This window comes from Gigantopelta aegis, chromosome 6 (assembly GCF_016097555.1).
Source record: "Gigantopelta aegis isolate Gae_Host chromosome 6, Gae_host_genome, whole genome shotgun sequence".
In the NCBI taxonomy this organism is placed as follows: domain Eukaryota; kingdom Metazoa; phylum Mollusca; class Gastropoda; order Neomphalida; family Peltospiridae; genus Gigantopelta; species Gigantopelta aegis.
In genome coordinates this window covers 93,908,111-93,931,038 of record NC_054704.1, presented here as the reverse complement: position 1 = coordinate 93,931,038, position 22,928 = coordinate 93,908,111, and the positions used below count along the sequence as shown (strand labels likewise).

General features: G+C 37.7%; 1 protein-coding gene across 1 annotated transcript in view; it reads left to right on the top strand.

Annotated features, from left to right (window-relative positions):
* Positions 1 to 22,928, top strand: part of LOC121373953 (gastrin/cholecystokinin type B receptor-like) — a 98,256-nt gene that overhangs the window by 59,312 nt on the left and 16,016 nt on the right. Inside the window, exon 2 of the mRNA XM_041500801.1 lies at positions 2,289 to 2,384. Coding sequence (XP_041356735.1) covers positions 2,289 to 2,384 — 96 coding nt within the window. The remainder of the gene's footprint in view (positions 1 to 2,288; positions 2,385 to 22,928) is intronic.

Below are 22,928 nucleotides of genomic sequence, written 5' to 3'. Positions count from 1 at the left end.
TATAGATAGAAATTTCAAGCTGTATTTCATTGGCTTCTACCGGCTTCAGTGTTGTCGTTGTTAAGCCATCGGGCATAAGATTGGAAGATATAGGGTTCGCAGCCCGGTACCGGATCCTATCTGTCCCGGATCAAGTCCCTGGCTATCTGCGATGGACATGACTGAAACCTTAGTGGTATAGTGGCTTTTTAAAGTAGTTCATAATCATAGTCAACCCAGAGTGAGTTTTAACGACTCAGTGGGTAGGTGTAAGACCACTACACCAATTTTTCTCACTAACTGCAAACAACTAACCACTAATCCACTGTCTTGGACAGATAGCCAGATAGCTGAGGTGTGTATGTGCCCAAGACAACGTCCTTGAACCTTAATAGGATATAAACACGAACATACGTTGACATGAATGAATTGGCTTCAACGTATCCTAGCGCCCCAATCTTGTATTCACCAGATTAAACCTGGTCTATGCCAATTTTACCTTTCAGTATTCGTTTTCATTATATATTCATACCAACACTAAATGATAACCAACCAGATTTCATTTACTCGTGTAATTCATCATCTAATCCCAAGAAATATTACTTATTTCAATTGTTTAAAAATCTTTTTAATGTGTTCTATAACTGATCGAAGCAATGGGTTTTGATCTTCATCTGTATCTTTGGTAGAACTAAGTAAACTACAGATGGGTTGGCTAAGGATCCTAAACTCTAGTATAATTAGGAGAGATTTTTGTTCGTGGGTTAGAAAGCTATGACATTTGAAAGGAATGAAAAAAATCTGTCCGGTATTATCAAATTGTAGTTAAATTTATCTAACCTTTACAGTTACATTAGGTACTGTCTAACTGTTCTAGGTTTGTTTATACTTCAAATTACCAGCATTCCTATTAGGACATTTTTAATGTCGTTTGTAAGCGTGTCTATTGGAGAAAAAGCAAATTATGCGGATTACAAATCTTCCTTTCAAATTCTATACGTGAAATCTACCTATTGAAATAAAACAGTTTGACCGAAATTATCAACGATTTTGTTGTTGTTTTTTAGGGGTTTTTTTGTCTTCTTTTTATTTATTTTTCTTCTTAATTTTCTTATCATATGGGTTTGTTTTGTGTGTGTGTGTGTGTGTGTGTGTGTGTGTGTGTGTGCGTGGTGCATGTGTGGTGTGTGTGTGTGTGGTGTGTGTGTGTGGTGTGTGGTGTGTGTGTGGTGTGTGTGATGTGTGTGCGTGTGTATGTGTGTGTGTGTGTGTGGTGAGTGTGTGTGTGGTGTGTGTGCGTGTGTGTGGTGTGTGTGTGGTATGTGTGTGGTGTGTCTGTGTATGTGTATGTGTGTGGTGTGTGTGGTGTATGTGTATGTGTGTGTGGTGTGTGTGTGGTGTGGTGTATGTGTGTGTGTGGTGTATGTATGTATGTGTGTATGTGTGTGTGTGTGGTGTGTGTGTTGTGTGTGTGTGTGGTGTGTGTGTGTGATGGGTGTGTGGTGTGTGTGTGGTATGTGGTGTGTGTGTGTGTGTGTGGTGTGGTGTGTGTGTGTGGTGTATATGTGTGTGGTGTGTGTGTGTGTGGTGTGTGTGTGTGGTGTGTGTGTGTGGTGTGTGTGTATGTATGTGTGGTGTGTGTGGTGTGTGTGTGGTGTGTGTATATGTGTGTGTGGTGTGTGTGTGTGTGGTGTGTGTGTGGTGTGTGTGTGGTGTGCGTGTGGTGTGTGGTGTGCGTGGTGTGTGTGTGTGGTGTGTGTGGTGTGTGTGTGTGCGTGTGGTGTGTGTGTGGTGGGTGTGGTGGGTGTGTGTGGTGGGTGTGTGGTGTATGTGTGCGTGGTGGGTGTGTGGTGTGTGTGGTGTGTGTGTGTGGCGTGTGTGTGTGTGGTGTGTGTGTGTGGTGTGTGGTGTGTGTGGTGTATGTGTATGTGTGTGTGTGTGTGGTGTGTGGTGTGTGTGTTGGGGTGGTTGGGGGTGGTTGGAGTTTTCTGAACAACTTAGCCAATAGCTACATGCTTTAAATAGTGCTCACGAGTAGATTATTTATCCAGAGTACGAAACATATTTTATCCAGTTTATTATTGATTGTTGTGTTATAACATTTATTGTTGATTCTTTATACACTGATATTGGATATCGTGATTGCAAAATTATTCTGTGTGAATATATAACAAACGTACACTGCATGATGACCCTGTTCGTGTTTAAACACATGGAAAGTTAATCGTTTGACGTATAAGGGTATTGTACTGATGACGTTATCCTAATATAGTGACTTACTGCTAATGATGTTTTATTATATATTTCAGTAACTGTTATATGCATCCCTATGACATGCGCACAACGAGTCTATCAGCTATGGATATACGGAGATGTGCTCTGCAAAATGACACAATATCTACAAGGTTCGTTTTCCTTCTTATATTTTCTATTAACAGCTCACCATTAGTTCTACGTATTTCAAATATAAGACAAAACCCCCAAAACGACAACAAAACAACAAAAAGGAAACAAATAAAAACAAACAAACAAACAACAACAATAAACACACAAACAAACAGCCAATAAAACAAAACAAAACAAAACAAAGCTTTACTAAACAAAATAAAACAAAACAGAATCGAAACCAAACCAAACCAAACCTAACCAAAACGAAAGACAAAACAAAACATTAACAAACAACAAACAAAAAACTCCATCCCCTGATCTGAATCCGATTGATTTTATATTTAGGTTACGATTCCATGTCGCCTTGAAACGCTGCATGATAGTTTCCGTGAACTTTTAAAAAAATGATCTTGTTGATGAATGGTGTTTACGTTCTTGCAGCAAATATTTAGAATCTTATTGACAGATTAGAATTAACTGTGGTTCCAGCCCCGAGGCTCGATACACGTCGACGACATTGTTTTCAATCCATTATACCACAGAAATTCTTTCCCAGTCAATCATTTCTAAGAAATTTCTGAAATAAGCTTACTAATGGATAGTGACAGAGACGTGTGGTCTTCATTATTTTTGGTTATTAACTGGACATGTTATTCCGGAAGAATGGCGCATATGAAAATTATTATGATTAGTATTTTTGCGTTTGGAAATAGCATTATAAAAATTGAATTAGATTATCTACGTATCTATAGTCTTGCCGTGTGTGTATCTTCAACAACGAAGAGTTGCTAAAACCAGGCATCTGTCATCTTCAGCAATCAGTGCTTTGTTATTTCAATAATAATAATAATAATAATAATAATAATAATAATATATTATTAACAGTGTTAATTAGTTTAATAATAATTACTGCTGAACTATAATGAAGTTGATGTCTTGAGCAAACGTTAAATTCACTAACCCAAGCCACTAACCCAAGTCACTAACCCAAGTCACCGTGGTACGTAACTATCCTGAGCTCCTGCAAACAACACAACGACTAAAAACTGTGTTTGCAAAATAGATAGTTAAATTAAGAACTTGTAATATGAACGACAAAACCTTGTTCCGTAATCAAAACCATACCTCTGCACAAAGAGTCAAAGGAATGTTTAAAGCAGTCGTGACGTCATTTAAGAATCACAATGAGGTGGCTCGTCTATATGAGGACTGCCACTCTAGTGGTTTACAAGTCGTCACATGTTTTTGCGCTGCTGTAGGAGGACTGCCACTCCTAAGACTGGTTTAATAAATGGAAAGAAAGAAAGAAATGTTCTATTTAATGACGCACTCAACACATTTTATTTACGGTTATATGGCGTCAGACATATGGTTAAGGACCACACAGATTTTGAGAGGAAACCCTCTGTCGCCACTACATGGGCTACTCTTTCCGATTAGCAGAAAGGGATCTTTTATTTTCGCTTCCCACAGGCAGGACTAGCACAAACTGCAGAAAATGGCCTTTGCTCATTTTGAACCAGAGTTAGTTTCGCACAAAATTTTAGTATCACCCCATACATGTTGGTGCCGGTGGTACTACATCAAATAAAATTGCATACATTTTTAGCCCAGATGAAACTATTGAGCACATTTATAACCAATCACAGGACTTGTGGTGTTAACTTCTCTATCAAAAGTTCGGTACACCTCGAACTTCGACCCAGCCGGAAATTTTGGTATAGTGCAACCTATACTGATAACATACATGTTTCAAAAGGTGGTGAATCATGTGTTTTTATGACAACCAGGATCTGGTGTCTTCTGACATAAACTGACAACCTCACTGAAACTGTTGTTTCTACAGTGAACCTAATTTAATGTACACCTCACAAAACACATGTATTTTGTATCCGAATGTCCCATAATACTCCTGAAGATATTTATTGTCAGCCTGTGCTCAGCTATATATGTAGAGACAGCATGGCTATTCAGAGTACCTCAACTCCTTAAACTTATTCCATTCTTGACTGACCCCCAGATTATGAAGACCTCAATAGGCACATCAAAGAAATATGGCATCTGTATGAAACCACTTAACGACATCACTGTTGAGGAAAATCCTGTATGCTGAGTGTGGGCATCTTCAAGTTACCATGTGCATAATTTCAAATCCATCAGCTATGCAGATTTTCAAATTGGACCATCAAAACCATTGGCAGCCACCATATTCCTGATTATATTTTATGTATACCCTACTGTAGTTGGAGGTTTTAAAAAATTTGTAATATCTGGAATTATCATGCAGCTTTCGCAATTTTTGATTCATTACTAAAAAAACCTGTTTTTAAGTCATAATTACCCGATTGCATTATTTTCTAATATCAATACAATATGTATATTGGATGTATTCCTACAACGTAATCCAGCATATCATTTAGCTATTAACATTGGATAATAAATACTAATCATCAAATTACACCAAGGTAGATAATCAAATCAATTGGTTCCAAATCTAGTATATCTCATGGGAGCAAACTAAGTGATTATTTTAAAAAAAGAATCTGGAGACCTAAAGATAGTTTAACAAGCAAATGAAGGTAGTGTGGCTTTGGTAAAAAAATTCTTCAAAGTAAAAAAAAAATTTCCCCTAAAACTAATTTGTCTAAAATATGACTTAGCACCCTATAAATATGCCAAAAGGACAATAAAAATCAAGGTCTTTAAAAAAGTTAAGCTATCAGAAGTACACACATGAAACATTAACTATGTTTATAGAAGTTAAAGACATTATCCCAATAACATGTTGTTTTTTTAATATAAAAATAATTGCTATTAAAATCTAAGTTCAGACTGCCTAGACATATTTAAGAGCAGGGTTCGCATGTAAATAAGAACATTCCTGTATAGGTACCAACTTTTCCAGTGCTAATTTTTGTTCAAACTCCCATGGGCAGTAATTATTGTCAAGGTCAAGGTCATTGTGAACTTGCATGGACTCAGTGGGTAGGTGTAATTAAACACAAAAATCATAATCTTTTTTATTATTGCACTGAATATTGCTATAGGTTGGACTATACCAATTCAAATCCCATAGGCGACCATGTTAACGTGTGTTTAAAAACACTATATGCAATATACACCAAACTGTGACCCATAAATATCAGTACTACAACCCCTACAAAGTATTAACTGCAGAAAATGGTACCTTTCATGGCTCAGCCCAGATAGCTGATTTTAGTGAGACACGGTGGTACTACAGCAAATGCTTGAACATTTTTACTAATTGGATACACACTCAAGTACGAATCAAAAGTTCGGTACCTCGAACTTAATTAATTGGAACCATTAGCAGAAAGGGATCTTTTATTTTCGCTTCCCACAGGCAGGATAGCACAAACCATGGCCTTTGTTGAACCAGTTATGGATCACTGGTTGGTGCCAGTGGTTTACACCTACCGATTGAGCCTTGCGGGGCACTCACTCAGGGTTTGGAGTCTGTATCTGGATTAAAAATCCCATGCCTCGACTGGGATCCGAACCCATTACCTACCAGCCTGTAGTCCGGTGGCCTAACCACGACGACACCGAGGCCGGTCAGGTTTAATAAATGGAAACCATAACAGGACAGAGCTCAGTGGAATATATATAGTTGTGATGGCAAGCACTCACGAATTACTATAAATCTGAACGACAAAATACTAATATATTATCAAGGCCGTATCTCTGCACAATGCAGAGTCAAATGGGTAGTGTCGTGGTTAAGCAATCGAACATAAGACTGGTAGACACAGGGTTCGCAGCCCGGTACCAGCTCCAGCCCAGGGCGAGTTTTAACGACTCAGTGGGTAGGTGTAAGACCACTACATTCTATTTTCTGTCACTAATCATTAACAACTAACCCACTGTCCTGGACAGACAGCCCAGATAGCTGAGGTGAGCCCAGGACAGCCTGCTTGAACCTTAATTGGATATAAGTACGAAAATTATTTAAAAGAATGAAAGAAAAGGCAGGGACGTAGGCTGGGGTGGGGAGAGTTCGGCGGTTTGAACGAAACTCTCCGTTGAGGCGAAAACATTTTCCCAGTGTAATATTAGGCCATTTATGTAGGTGCCCAGGCAAAATGTACATAAAAGAGGTCTGCTAGGTTCATATTCGAACGCTCTCCCCTCCTCCGGTTCAGACCACGCTACGCCTCTGTGAGGCGACTATACCGAATTGTGTATCACAACCTACTACATGTAATATTTACTAGCATGTAACATGTAATAAAATAAAATAAAATTTAAAACAATTTAAAATGAAGTAACAATATATCAATAATGTTGAACCTTATGAAGCCGTTTATTGTTTATAATGTAATACCGTAAGCTTACGTCACATGAGGTAAATGCGTGCACTTTTTCGTAATTTACAAATTTTTTATTTAAAAAACCGGACCCGAAAAGAAAACGAAATTTTACGGCTCAGTGATAGCTCAAGTTTATTTATTACCGTCAAAATACTAGATCAATACGGTTTGTGTTTGACCATCAAAGCAAAACCTTTAGGGTGAAGACGATATGTGTATACTGAGTCAAAGTAAATATGACAGAAGAACGTGTTAAATAAGGTTATAGTATGACGTCCAAAGAGAGAATAGGAATAAATGTTGAGTAATAAAATCTGTTTGCTGCGCCCACAGTATTCGTCAAAACCACAAACAGTCAAAATGATAATTCACAAGCAGAGTCGTCAGATGAAATCACAGGTTCAGTAGCGCGTATGCCCTCCATGTGTACACACAACTCACTGACTGCTTGATACGTGTAAACACTGCATTAGGGATACGGCGCCATTGTTCAACTAATGAGGCACCAAGTTCCTGTAAAGTCTATGGAGGGTTTCTGAGAGTGTGCAGGCGTCTTCCCAGCACATCCCAGACGTGCTCGATGGGATTCAGGTCGGGCGACCTTGAAGGCCAATCCATGACATTGATGTTCGCGTTCTTCAGGTAATCCCTTATCAAGATGGCCGTGTGGGGTCTGGCGTTGTCATGCTGAAAGATCAGGCCTGGACTATGAGCTGCCATAAAGGGCACAAGTTCCTGGGCCAGCACCTGGTCGTGGGATACAGCAACGTTGAGGTTGCCACGTATGGCTAGAAGTCGAGAACCTCCATTTTCACAGAAAGCACCCCAAACCATTACCGCCTCCGAATCTGTTAACTTCACTAACACAACACTGAACGTGACGTTCACTACGTCGTCTCCAAACCCTCTGCCTGCCATCCGCAAATCGCAGTGTGAATCTTGATTCATCGCTAAACATGACTCTATTCCATTCCCAGTCCATCGCAAGTGGCGTTGTACCCACAGTTGACGTTGACGTGGATTAAATTGGGTCAAAATGGGTCCAACATATGGGAACTGTGTGGAGGTGAGTGGTTCGCAGCCGATTTCGGATCGTTTGCGAGGACACCTGATGTCTGAAAAGTGCATTACTGGTTGCTGTAGCTGTCATGAAGCGGTTGCGGAGGTGACATAACACAATATGACGGCCATCTGCCTATGACGTCACACGTGGTCTACCCGGTCGGAGGCAATCAGCTGTGGTGCCCGTTTGTTGTAGTAGTGTCCGCAGATCATAAATTGCCCGTTGACTGCAACCTAACGCCCTTGCAACGTCAGCTACTAACGTTCCCGCGTGCAACATGCCGACGGCACGTTCACGCTTCACATTTGTGAGGCGTGGCATCGAAACAGGTCTTAACAAATATCGTTTTAATGTGTTGTTTCGTTGTGTCAGACTACTATGAGCAAGTAACGATGAAATCACGTGTGCTATTATAGTCACGTGACCAGTGGCACGTGCAAAGCCACTTTTGCTTCAATGGTGCTATGCACGTGCTATGGATCGGGTCACGTGGGCTGTGATGGGCTTCGAATGGAGTGTAGACATTGTCATTACCTGCTTTCATCGCTCATTGACTTTATTCAAATTTTAGCTTGTGAAGTTTTTAATTTTACTCAGTATACTAAGAGTAGTATTATTGTCGGGTTTTTTAATTTTCACATTTTTAACATACTGTGATAATGGATGTTTACTTCCAATGTTTAACACGTGTATTGCTTTTATCCGATGAACTCTTGGCTAGCACTTTTATGAAAGAAAACCATACAAAAAAAACTTCAGTGTTAATATTGATTATTATCATGTATGTACTTACACATCGATTTCTTGGTTTAAATGTTTAAGTGTCGTGTTGTTACTACTAGCTTCGTAGGAAACTAATGAAAGCTGGTTGTGTGAGGCTACAACCTTTTTTCGTCCAATGTTCGTCAGCCTTTATTTTCGGGTGAATTTAATTTTCACGAATTTTATTCACGGGAGAAAAACGCGAAATTAAAATTAAAATTTGTTTTGTTTAACGAAACAACTATAACACATTGATTTTTAGTCATCGTCTGTTGGATGTCATACATTTGGTTATTCTGACACATGGTCTTAGACAGAAAATCCACTATATTTTTTTCCATTTGTAGCAAGGGATCTTTTATATACACCATCTCACAGACAGGATAGTACATACCACGGTCTTTGATATACCAGATGTGTATCATTGGTTGGAACGAGAAATAGCCCAATAGGTCCACCGACGGGGATCGATCCCAGACCGACTGCGCATCAAGCGAGCGCTTTATCACTTTGCTACGTCCCACTTCCCACGATAATAAAGTATTTTACAGTAACCATTGAATGGTCCTTGACAGGCAGTCAACAGATATGTGTCCTCAGAGCAGCAGGTTTGAATATTCCAAAGATAATAAGAAGGAAAATAAATCAAAATGAAAAAAACAACAAGCATCAAGTAAATTAAGACGTATTGGCAGTCATGGCAGCAGCTGACAAAGTAAATGTTAGCAAATAAACCAGCAGATAACACGCTTTATGTATGCTTTATGCAGAAATATCGACTTCCTGATTGCCAGGGTTCTCTAGAAACCGTCGATCCGGGGTAATCACGAAAGATGTGAAGCTACATTTTACTTGCTATTTCTACATAACGTCCCATCCGTCTCTTATTACTGAATTCCAGCATGATTCGAAGTTTCTTAATTGTTAGCAATTTTTACGGCACATGGTGCGTGTTTCGCGAATTGCGCACGTTGACTCCTAACCGCAGACACGCACGTCCCCTGCCAAACACCCACACTAACTGTTTCGTCACCCCCATTTCAAATCCCAGCATGCCAATTGTATCGACATAATTCCGTATAAACAGGACAATAAATCACAAACTACTGGCAACTACTTTGTATTGTCATAGCAATTTTCGTGCTTTACGAGGAGGCAAATTGCAAATGTGATAAAGCAATTTGGCTTGGCGCTGTTGTAAACGAACATCGAGATCCACTGGCATGTCGGTTATTAAGAAAAACGCATGGGCTAAAGTTGAACGATGTCTCATACCCTTTATGTGAGACACGAGTAGTTTAAGTTCCAATGCGTTATGTCGACCATTTGTCAACATAATACCAATACAACATATAACATAACATCATTTAAGGATTGTCTGTTATTTCATTTATATTAATCGGGGTAGGAACAATAAACAAAAAAAATAATCCGCAAAGTGCGTAAACCGGCGAAGCCGTTCTCACATAAGTTTGAGGATGATTATTTTTTATTCATACACAGATGAACGTAAAAGAAATAACAGACAATACTTATAATTAAATTTGAATCATACTTGCTAATACTAACACTAAAAGTTTATACTTTATTTTGAATTATTTTGGTTCATAAACAATAACGCTCAATAAGACTATTTGCCTAGGCTATATAAAATGACGTCATCAGATATGACGTTCCCTGATGACGTAAGTTTTACGTTCATCGAGAATAACCAATGGGATGACGTTATGTTGTAATGAATATAATGGAAATTTTATTATAGTAAAAATTAATGTGTAATTATTATAACTTGATGTGGTCCAGAAATATACTGAACTACATTGAAAACGCACTAGTGAGATTTGTAGCGGAACGCAGATCGCCTGATACGCGGTAGGTCTAGGATCGATCCCCGTACGTGGACCTATTGGGCTATTTCTCGTTCTAACCAGCGCACTACGACTGGTTTATCAAAGACCGTGGAAATGTGCTATCCTGTCTATAAAAGATCCCTTGCTACTAATGGAAAAATGTAGCGGGTTTCCCGTTTATTTCATATGCCAAATGACCAAATGATTAATAAATCAATGTGCTCTAGTGGTGTCGGTAATCAAAACAAACTTTATTTAAACATTCAGATTTGTAGTGGCAAAAAGAATATGACAATAAAAAAATAATTTTAATTGATTTAATATAACTGGATGAATTCTGATAGACGGTAAATAACCTATGAATTGTATACAAGGGTTAGGGTTACCGTTATTGTCTTTTACGGCAATAACTGAAAACTGAATGGTGCGTTTTCACTGGAGTTCAGTATATTAATATTCCCAATATTCATATGACTGCACAAAAAAACACATTTAATGTCGTGTATTTCTGAAATTGAATCTTTTTAATGTCATATCACGTCAAAGCTGCGTAAATTATTGAGAAATACTAGTATGACTCTTAATTAGAAAAAAGTATACGTCTTTGAATACCATTGATAAAATATAATTTATGTATGTATTAGTCACATATGTTCCTTTTTAACTGAGTTACATTTATTTATTTGTAATTTTCAAAGTAAGTGCTAATATTCAATTTAATTCTACAAACCAAAAGCATTAAATGTACTAAATATCAGTCCAGAATATTTATTCCATGTTCATATGTTTAATCGTATTTACAATCTTACTGCATGGCAACGCAGTGTATTGAAAAACCACATAGATTATCAATACATCGTCCTTGAAGTATTTGAAATAGGGGTTTTTTTATATACTGATGGAAACAAATAAAAAACACCTGGAAGTGTAGAAACTATTAAATTTTAATTTACCACTATATTACGGAATTATAACAGAAAGGAATAACACTAGCAAATATAGTTATTTTTCGTCTCACGAGCCCCCCACCCAGTAATACTGGGAATTAGATAAATGTAAAGTATAACAATCAATCACTTTTATCTTTCAATAAAGTCAAAACAAACAAGTATCAACGTGTAACAATATTATTTAATTATAACAGTTAACAGTCACACATGTGACATTGCATCTCAGTGCAATTACATTTATACTATAGCCTCTTTGGTAACACTTACATATATTGGATATCTCGGTTCAAAGTTCATTTCTTGGATAATGCACGTTTTCAACGTCACAGGCTCAAATCCCCTGGATACGGTCCATTGTAGACAGGTAGGGTTTGAATGTTCAACGACTTTCTTCAATCTTTTAGCATATCATATAGGTATATGCCGTTACTATTTGACGGGTCTCTTGCGTTCAAAGTTCATTTCTTGAATAATGCACGTTTTCAACGTCACAGGCTCAAATCCCTTGGATACGGTCCTATTGAAGACAGGTAGGGTTTGAATATTCAATATTCTAGGTTGCAGAACAATATTCTTTCTCTCAGCTTTTTGGTGGTAACAGCACTTAACGTCGGTTACACGGAGTGTCTCTCTTGTCATGTCATGTCATGTCATGTCATAGGGTTTTACGTGCACATTCAGAACAAGCTGTTGTAGCGCACGCCTGTCGTGGGACACAAGAGTCGGCCTTGGCCGGCTCTTCCGTCCATGACAGGAAAGGTGGGGGGGGGGAGAGGAGGGACCGCCTGCACTGGCAGGTGCAAGGGAGCACCAGCAGCCCGATCAAATCGGTAGCAGGCGGTGTCTCTCTTGGATCATCTTCATCTTTATACTTTTAAACAGATGGTGGTTATGCATGTCTCTAAAGAACACTTACTTTGGTAAGCCTTATCAATGTCATGTATCGGCTGTCGGGTGTGTTGGTTTCACTGCATTTCTCGACCACAATACTTGGCACACACTTGTTAATTGGTGCACCCAGACCGTCCAAACTCCACTCATTGATGTTACATAATAGTGTTATCACTAGTTCATACCAGTATAAAGCGTTACAAGGAGGCTTAACAACATACATTTTAAATATGTACAATATACAAGGGCTACAAAGAGGCTTTATATTCTGACTAATTATAGAAGAATATACAAATTATATAGTTTTATTATTATCAGACATACATTACAACTAGCATAGTAATAGCTGTGTGTACTACAACGTTGTAATGCGGTATTGAACTGAACGTCAGTAGTGTCAACATCAAACACTATGGTTTGACGGTTTGGGTTGCAGTCATTATTTGCTGTTATTGTTTTGAGTGATATATTTTATTAGACTGATGTATTCTTGGAGAATTGTGTTCACCTCAATGTCTTTGTCCATTCAGTTTTAATTACCGTACTCAGATCTTTAGTCTATGCGCTACTATGCACAAATTCTGACAATACACTCGATGAGACTAGAGTGACAAGGTTTCTTGTAACGACGACGTTGTTAGGGTTTGTCAGTTATTAACTAATAAAGAAAACATGGAAAGCAGATATTTTCAATTATGAACCAATAAAGAACGACAGTTGGGCACCATGTCAGGGCAACGGAGTTGAGCGCATATTGCAGGACTCCAAATAAGAAGTAAAATATGTTTGGGTTTTTTTTAATAATATGTCAAAATAAACATGGCCTGCTCGAAATAAGACTGCACGGAGCGAGGCAAGGGTTTGGGATACTGTGTGAACACATTAGGACCTCTGAACTGTACTTTAGAGCATTACGCAATTAATAACAACCACAATGAGACAATCATACATACATGTCAATCTTGAAAAATTATCTTTGATTTTTTTAATGATTCCAGTTGGTGAATTTCTATTTCTTCTGTCAGGTGTAAAAATAGACTTCTTTTCGTGGTCCGCTCTTTCGAGCCCTGATCTAGCACACGCCTGTTTTAAGGTTCATGTTAAAGACGATGATCCGAATTGTTTGCTACCATTGTAAGATGTTTCCGACAAACTTAATCTTTTAAAGAGACAGATCATAGTTTTTAAAATTTACTGCAAATGTTCTACTAAGCTTAGTAGATCCGTTTTTGATCATTACAATCAGACTCAACTTACATTTTATGTTTAGATTATCTATTTCTGTACATTCGCGTATTTCGCGTATTTCTGCTCATAGTGCATTTTCCATAATTCTAAAAATACGTGTACCTCTGAGAAGTAACAGTTATGGAGACGAGCTCTAATCTATTTTTAGATGGTATTTCCCCGTTTCAAAGTTACAGATTCTGGTTTCAATGTATTGTACCTTCATACAGATATGTTACAAGAGTAACCACGGGCTCAAACATAGTCTGTTTGTTACATCGGTGTTTCTATATCCAATGTGTTTCTGGTCGTCCTAATATTTGTAAGTAGACTAAAACTGGATTTGGCGTCTCAATAATTTCGTATATACAAAACAATATATTAGGAAATATTATGATGTTTAACATATGATGTTTGTATTTAATTACGTGCTTTGTGTATATTGTGTTGTTCTTTTCCCATGTATTTTGTAATATATGTTTTGTAAACTGTACCATTGCCAATAAAACAGAAAATAAAAAATTAAACAAATTTGTTTTGACCTAGTACAAATATTAGTATGATTACTGATATTTTAAGCAAAAAAACCCGTCTCTGTTCATCGGCACGTAGCCCAGTGGTTTAGCGTTCGCTTGATGTCCGGTCGGTCTAGGATCGATCCCCGTCGGTGGACCCATTGGGCTATTTCTCGTTCCAGCCAGTGCTCCACAACTTGTGTAACAAAGGCCGTGATATGTACCATGAAGTGGCGACAGCGGGTTTCGTCTCTATATATATTCGATGGCCCTTAACGCCATATTACCATAAAATAAAATGTGTTGAGTACATCGTTAAATAAAACATTTCCTGTTAATCGGCAATTTATTATTAATGGCAACAAATTTAGGACTTTTTTGCTTATATTAATATTAATATTGTTATTATATCAACAGCATTATTATTATTGACGTTTACCGTTATGTCTATAGTGGGTTAGAAAGCAAACATGGTCATGTGGACGCACCTTCTGTCATTCACCTGTCCCTCAACTTGAATAATAACACATCTGTAAGTTGCCTCAAGACTAAAATAGCTAATGAGTTCTAATGGAATGTGCATAAATATTGATTTTTCATAATTCTTTTTTTAATAATAACAAAAAGCAAATAACAAAAACAACAGGAAAGCGCCTACTATTTTACACACAGTTGTATGTTTTACTTTTCAAACAGCTCCAAAGAGACTCCACAACCACGTTCAGGGCTGTGGTGAATGTAATACGACTAATGAATAAAAAGAAACTTTATGTTTCCCCCATATTTGATCACGTTAAAGGATATAATCCCCATCCAATCATGAAATGAAAGCAGTAATAAGTGATGGCAAGTAAATAATGGAGTGAATCAGACACGATTGGCAAATGATTTTCACAAATATTCCTGCTAACTTTCTCGTTGCCGATAACACGGAACTTGGACGATTTGCCAGTTTTTATAGGATGGTACACTGACAAGCGCTAGATCATAGCGGGTCTTTAAAGAAACAATTTGCCGATTTGTGCCAGTTTATACGGAGTTAACAAAGCTCTTGACACAGATATTAGTCATCTTTGTTATGTGTCATGAAATAATGTGAAAATAATTTCATATTTCTTTGAAGTCAAGCAGTGTTTGTCTGAATATTTGCAATAGTCGAGGCAGACGTGTGTGCGGGGAGAAGCTTTGTATGTCCACACCACCTCCTGCTCAAAGGGAATTGTTCTTATTTAAATATATTTTCCAGAGAAACAGTCTAGACTTCAATGCTGAGAATACTGCATTTGCCTTCCAACCTCCCTCCCTCCCTCCGTCTCTCTCTCTCTCTCTCTCTCTCTCTCTCTCTCTCTCTCTCTCTCTCTCTCTCTCTCTCTCTCTCTCTCGTTCTTTATCTCATTCTCTCTTTCTCATTCTTTGTCTTCTCTCTCTCTCGTTCGCTATCTTCTCGCTCTTTCTCTCTCTCTCTCTCTCTCTCTCTCTCTCTCTCTCTCTCTCTCTCTCTCTCTCTCTCTCTCTCTCTCTCTCTCTCTCTCTCTCTCTCTCTCTCTCTCTCTCTCTCTCTCTCTCTCTCTCTCTCTCTCTCTCTCTTTTTTCCTCGGCAAAATGTTTTGCTTTAAATACACCATCTGTCCCTGATCGTGCATGAGAAAAATGGTCCTTTGTGTCATTATGTTAAATAAACTAATGCTACTTGTTTTATATTAATAAAGCCATAAGAAATGCTCGTTAGTTTTCATATACAGCATGCTCAATAATAACACACAACACATGTAGGAATATGGGAGGATGGGTTTTGTCTTAAAAGCACACTCCATGCCTACATTACAGATCAGACTTTGTAATAAATAAGGGGCTGACGTAGCCCACTGGTAAAGCGCTTTCCTGGTGCGAGGTCGGTGTGGGATCGATTCCCGACGGTGGGCCCATTGGGTTATCGTTCGTTCGAGCCATGCAGCACGACTAATATATCAAAGGTCGTGGTAAGTGTTATCCTGACGGTGGGATGGTGCATCTAAAAGATCCTTTGCTACTAGTGGAAAAATTTATCGGGTTTCCTCTCTAAGACTATGCCAGAATTACCAAACATTCGACATTCAATAGAAGATTATTAATAAATCCATGTGGTCTAGTGAAGTCATTAAATTAAAAAAAGAAGAAGAGATATTTCTGATGATATAGAAATCGGCTACCTTCATGAGATTCTAGTGTTCAACCGACTGAGCTTGAAACATTTCTTCTTAATGTTAAGGGCGGGATTTAGCTCAGTCGGTTGAGCGCTCGCCTGACGTTCTTGCGTCGCAGGATCGAACCACCTCAGTGGATCCATTCAACTGATTAGGTTTTTCTCGTTCCAACCAGTGCAAATGGTTAAAGGCCGTGGTAAGTGCTATCCTGTCTGTGGGTAAGTGCATATAAAAGATCCCTTGTTGCATTAGGAACAATGTAGCGGCTTTCTTTTGACGATTATGTGTCAGAATTACCAAATGTTTGACATCTAATAACCGATGTTTAATTAATCAATGTCCTCTAGTGGTGTCGTTAAACAGAACAAATGTTTTACTTTAATTAATTAATGTGATCTAGTGGTGTCGTTAAACAACAAAAACCTTGTTTCTTGAGAGTAAAAGTAAGCACATTATACACAACACTACAACAAACCAATGCTAGGCACATTTATAGATTTTAGCAAAGCATTTGATTCAGTATGGCGAATAGGTCTCTGGTGTAAACTTATACAAAACGGTATAAATGGTAAATGTTTCCAAGTCATAATATTAAATCTTGTGTTACTGCCCATAATGCACGGACAAATTATTTTCCTTGCTGTGTGGGTGTTAGGCAAGGTGAAAATGTATCACCCTTGCTGTTCTCCTTGTTCCTTAACGACCTTGAAGAAACTTTTATAAAGAATAAATGTAATGGTATCCAAATAGATGGATTAATCACAGATGCCACCTTGATTAACACTATTGTTCTTTTTGTCTTACTCTATGCAGACGACACAGCGCTTTTCGCAGATAATTTTGAAGATATGCAGACATTACTAAATAATTTTAATTCATATTGTACAGAATGGAAACTAACTGTCAATTGTAAAAAGACAAAAGTTTAAATTTTTAGTGGCAACAAGAAGGACTACAACAAAATGTTGTATTTGGGAAAGTCTAGACTTGATAAAGTTGATACTTATAAATACCTTGGTGTTGTATTCCATAAATTAAATAAATTTACTAATGCAAGAAAAATGTTGTACGAACAAGCACATAAAGCTATGTACTTCATTGTCAAAAAAAGAAAACGCTGTAATATATCTATTCACTGTCAGCTTAAATTATTTGATTGCATGGTTATACCAGTCCTTTTATACGGATGCGAAACATGGGATTTCGAAAGTTTAGCTTCCATAGATAAACTGTATAATAAATTTTTAAAACTACTATTACCAGTGAGGAATTTTACACCGTTGTACATGATTACCTTTTGGTTCAGACTAATTACAGCGAAGCAGTCCAAGTTATCATTATTTGTTTATAGATTGTTGTTGAATGGCAATAATAATATTTACAAACATAAATGAATAGACTTTGTAAAATCAGTATTGGATAACATTGGTTGTACATATATATAGATGTCACAATGTAATAGAATTGCAAGTGCTACACTTTTTAAAGAATTTATTTCTTTAAGACTTAAAGATCAATTCCACAAACATGGTACAGTCATATCGATAATTCCGGAAAAGCTTCAAATTACAAACTGTTAAAATATTATGTTACATTTGAGAGATATTTAACATCACTTGAGAAGAAACATTGGTGTCCATTATTACGTTTTAGACTCTCAAACCATAATCTCCCCATTGAAACAGGTAGATGGACACGAATACCACTACATGATAGAATATGTCCCCTCAGCAACAGTAACGACATCGGAGACGAGTTCCATTATATATTTAAATGCCCATTTTGTTTAAAGAATCCAGAATTATTTACTTACTACAATACTGTCAATCAAAACCTAATATATATATATAAATATTATAATATCTTCAACAGCAAGAAAACCGGTGTCCGTAAATTGTAAATTTTCTGTAAATTTATTATGAATACCTTTAAGTCCCCCGGCTAAAATACCTATATGGATATGTATTTTATTAATGTATGTATATATAAATATATGTATTTGTTTATTTATTTATTTATGTGAAATACTTATACGTTTGCCATCTTGTCAAAATATATGTATAATTGTATTATGTACCTCATATGCCGTGGTTTACGGCCTGAGAGTAAATACAGTTCTGTTCTGTTCTGTGGTGAACACCAATAACTGGCTGCCATGTCGTATTAGTTTATGATGTTAGTATCGTGAATAATCGTCTGTGTCTAATCTGGTGGAACGTAAATATTTGTTTACAAATACACCAACCAGTGGGGAGCATGTTTACAAATACACCAACCACTGGGGAGCATGTTTACAAATACACCAACCACTGGGAAGCATGTTTACAAATACACCAACCAGTGGGGAGCATGTTTACAAATACACCAACCAGTGGGGAGCATGTTTACAAATATACCAACCAGTGGGGAGCATGTTTACAAATACAACAACCAGTGGGGAGCATGCTTACAGATACAACAACCAGTGGGGAGCATGCTTACAAATACAACAACCAGTGGGGAGCATGCTTACAAATACAACAACCAGTGGGGAGCATGTTTACAAATACAACAACCAGTGGGGAGCATGCTTAGAAATACAACAACCAGTGGGGAGCATGCTTACAAATACAACAACCAGTGGGGAGCATGCTTACAAATACAACAACCAGTGGGGAGCATGCTTACAAATACCCCGCTAGTAGGTGGTGTTACTGACTGGACTGTATAAAACTGTACAGGCGATTTCTGCATTGACAATGTTTCATCAATCTCTCTGTTGATCTGTCTCGCTATTTATCTATGTATATCTGTCTGTCTGTCTGTATGTATATATGTTTTTCGGCATGTCTGTATATCTGCCTGCCTGCCTATCTGGCTGGTTGTCTGTCTGTCTGTCTATATCTCTGTCTGTCTATCTATCTATCTATCTATCTATCTAATTATCTATATGTCTGTCTATAGGTTTGTCTTTTTGCGTATGTGCGTATGTGCACATGTGTACATGTATGTCTATATAATTAATTATCTATGTGTTTTGTTTCTCATGTTGTCTATAAATGCATCTACCAACCTATTGACTTTTTCTTGCTTGTTAGTGTCATTTATTCATTCACTCATTCATTCGTACCTTCACTTATTTCTTTATTCATATATCCATTCATTCATTCATTCATTCGTTGGCCATAGGGTGCCACGTTTCTAAGATGTATAACCTTTGAAAATAATATGTGCATTCAGAAGACATTGAATGTGAACGTTGTTTGTCATAAAATGATTAACTACTAAATAACTAATGTTCTTCGTTAACTGTGCGGATATATTTTATCTTCTATCACAATAGCTATCCTTCAGAACATTTACACATAACGTCAAATGTGAAGCCATAAACCGCAAGACTGTCAAGGTCTATATTGTGAATAACGCCAAAGACACTAACCGCGTTTTGTTGTGACTCTTGTTTCGAAAGTGATCAACGATGTCCAAGTAATCACGCGTACGTTTGGAAGGATAATCGCATAACAGGCGGGCGAGTTTAACATCAGTGTTAACGGCACGGAAGCGGCGAAGTAAATCAAATCACATTGGCCACCACTGTGTAAGCCTTTTGCCGACTCCGTGAAAAACAGGTCCCCAAGCATGCAATGTAGAAATGTCAAAGTAAGAAAAGACAGCTGAATAGTCTGCAGTCTTGATGCTGATGTGTACTAATATCAAATTATTATGCCCTCTACAACCCACGTAGTGGGAGTTAGGTCAGTAAAAAAAAAACGTTTTTGTTTTTTGTTTTGTTTTTTTAACGACACTATTAGAGCACGTTGATTTATTCATCAACGGCTATTGGATATCAAACATTTGGTAATTTTTATTGTTGGTCATATACAAATATAGGATGAAGTTTATATTGTTTAACGACACAATTAGAGCACATTGATTTATTAAACATCGACTGTTGGATGTCAAACATTTCGTATATCTTTACTCGTAGTCTTAGAGGAAACCCGCAACATTTTGTCATTAGTAATAAGGGATATTTTATATCCACTTGTTCATAGAAAGAATAGTGCATACCACGGCCTACTAATCGTGATGCACTAGTTGGGACGGGAAAACAACAATCAGGGAGTGGGTCCATTGAAGTGCTTCGATCCTACGACGAAATCTGCTCAGGCGAGCGCTCTATCGACTGATTAAAATGCCGCTCCGTTTAGCTCAGTAGGTAGAGCGTTGGACCGAGATGTTTGGGTCATAAAATTTAACCTCCTCGGCAGACCCATTGTGTTTTTTCCGTCCCAATCAGTGCCCCACGACTAGCATGTCACAGACCGTGATATGTGCTGTCTGTGGGAAAGTGCATATAAAAGATCCCTTGCTGTTAGTATAAAAACAAATGTACGGGATTTCCTCTGAAGACAACGTGTAAACATTACCAACTGTTTGGCATCTTATTGCCAGTGATTAATTAATCAAGGTGCTCTAGTGGTCATATTAAACAAAAACCTTTATCTTTAACTCCCGCACAGTGTCAGTTTTGAAATAGCAGTGGGTTAGACAGTGGTGTAGGGCCACTACGTCGACTGTAGTCCGAAGGGACGTACAAAGTGCCTATATCCTATATATAGCTGGTGTTCAAAACGTGTGGCACCATGTTTCAACCATTTCTCAATCGAAATAGTGCAACAAATGGACACACAAACCAAAAATGTATAACCTACCATACTCACTAAATGCCAATTGAACTACTTGCATCATTATTAACAAAATAAATCTTCCAACGACAACCTTCAAAACTTTTCTCGCCATTTTAAATTTGCTAAATAGAGGTACGCAACTCGCCCTACACATTAAGAAAAGTATTCACTACGTCGATTGTTCTCTCACTAACAGCTAAAACCACTCATTAACCCATGTATTTTTGCCATACTACTAAGCTCGCGGAATTGTCTTCAAAACGAACACTAATTGAATGGCAATAACGAGAGACGAACTTTCGATCTGTCAAAATATCATACACGTTTTTTATTAGCAGAATGATTACAAACCGACGACATTCTAAATATCGCATGGTACATATAGAATGATTAACAAGAGTGCAGATTGAGTTTATGTAATATATTCAACTGTTATTACCCAAGTTATGACTTTAACCATGTAGAATATATTTACCAAACTCAAACAATCTTGTGCAATACATCAACAACAAAACAATAAAAACCGTTCAGTCTCGCGAAACGCAGTTTACCAAAACGCGCAGAACACTCATTCGAGAGTGCCACACAATTTTCGAATTTCACTTGCAAATTTCTATTACGTCGATACACGAACCTTTGATACCAGTGTTGGAAATGTGAGTTCGTGCTTGAGAAAAATCCCCCCGTTGTATTACTGGACATGAATTGTTGACACCAGATACCCCAGTGACGACAGAAGGCGTTTGAGGAAATCCAATATCCGATGTAGATGTGTTCTCGATTGCAATTAAACGTTTATGGGTGTCCTTTGCCGTGTTCGTTTTGCCGACGAAATTCACAATAAGACGTGACGTCCTCATTGTTCTCATTTAATGGACAAACTAAATTGTGATGTCCAGTGTAGACAAACTTGATGGTTTTGTTGTGTGCGGGAAGACTAGCTTGTTCTGATGAATGTAGACAAACTAGATGGTTGCCATGAATGTAGACAAACTTGATGGTTTTGTTGTGTGTGGGAAGACTAGCTTGTTCTGATGAATGTAGACAAACTAGATGGTTGCCATGAATGTAGACAAACTTGATGGTTTTGTTGTGTGCGGGAAGACTAGCTTGTTCTGATGAATGTAGACAAACTAGATGGTTGCCATGAATGTAGACAAACTTGATGGTTTTGTTGTGTGCGGGAAGACTAGCTTGTTCTGATGAATGTAGACAAACTAGATGGTTGCCATGAATGTAGACAAACGTGATGGTTTTGTTGTGTGCGGGAAGACTAGCTTGTTCTGATGAATGTAGACAAACTAGATGGTTGCCATGAATGTAGACAAACTTGATGGTTTTGTTGTGTGCGGGAAGACTAGCTTGTTCTGATGAATGTAGACAAACTAGATGGTTGCCATGAATGTAGACAAACTAGATGGTTGCCATGAATGTAGACAAACTTAATGGTTTTGTTGTGTGCGGGAAGACTAGCTTGTTCTGATGAATGTAGACAAACTAGATGGTTGCCATGAATGTAGACAAACTAGATGGTTGCCATGAATGTAGACAAACTTGATGGTTTTGGTGTGTGCGGGAAGACTAGCTTGTTCTGATGAATGTAGACAAACTAGATGGTTGCCATGAATGTAGACAAACTTGATGGTTTTGTTGTGTGCGGGAAGACTAGCTTGTTCTGATGAATGCAGACAAACTAGATGGTTTGCCATGAATGTAGACAAACTAGATGGTTGCCATGAATGTAGACAAACTAGATGGTTGCCATGAATGTAGACAAACTAGATCGTTCTGACGATTGAAGACAGTCAGGGAAATGGTCAGGGGTGGAATATGTGCATATCTAATTATACTTATCCGGGAATTCAAATAAATTGTTACAGTAATCGTTCTGTCGGCCTGTCCAGTCTGTCCGTCTGTCAATATATATATATATATATATATATATATATATACAATTATTATATATATACAATGTGCCCCATACATTGTGCGTTGTATGTAAATAGATACCTCTGGTGTTACTAAATTTCTTGCAATACATTCATTATTCACGTGATATTTAAAGCGTCGTCAGTTTTTAATTATACTGCTATTAAATAACTTGTATTCGGAGGCAGTT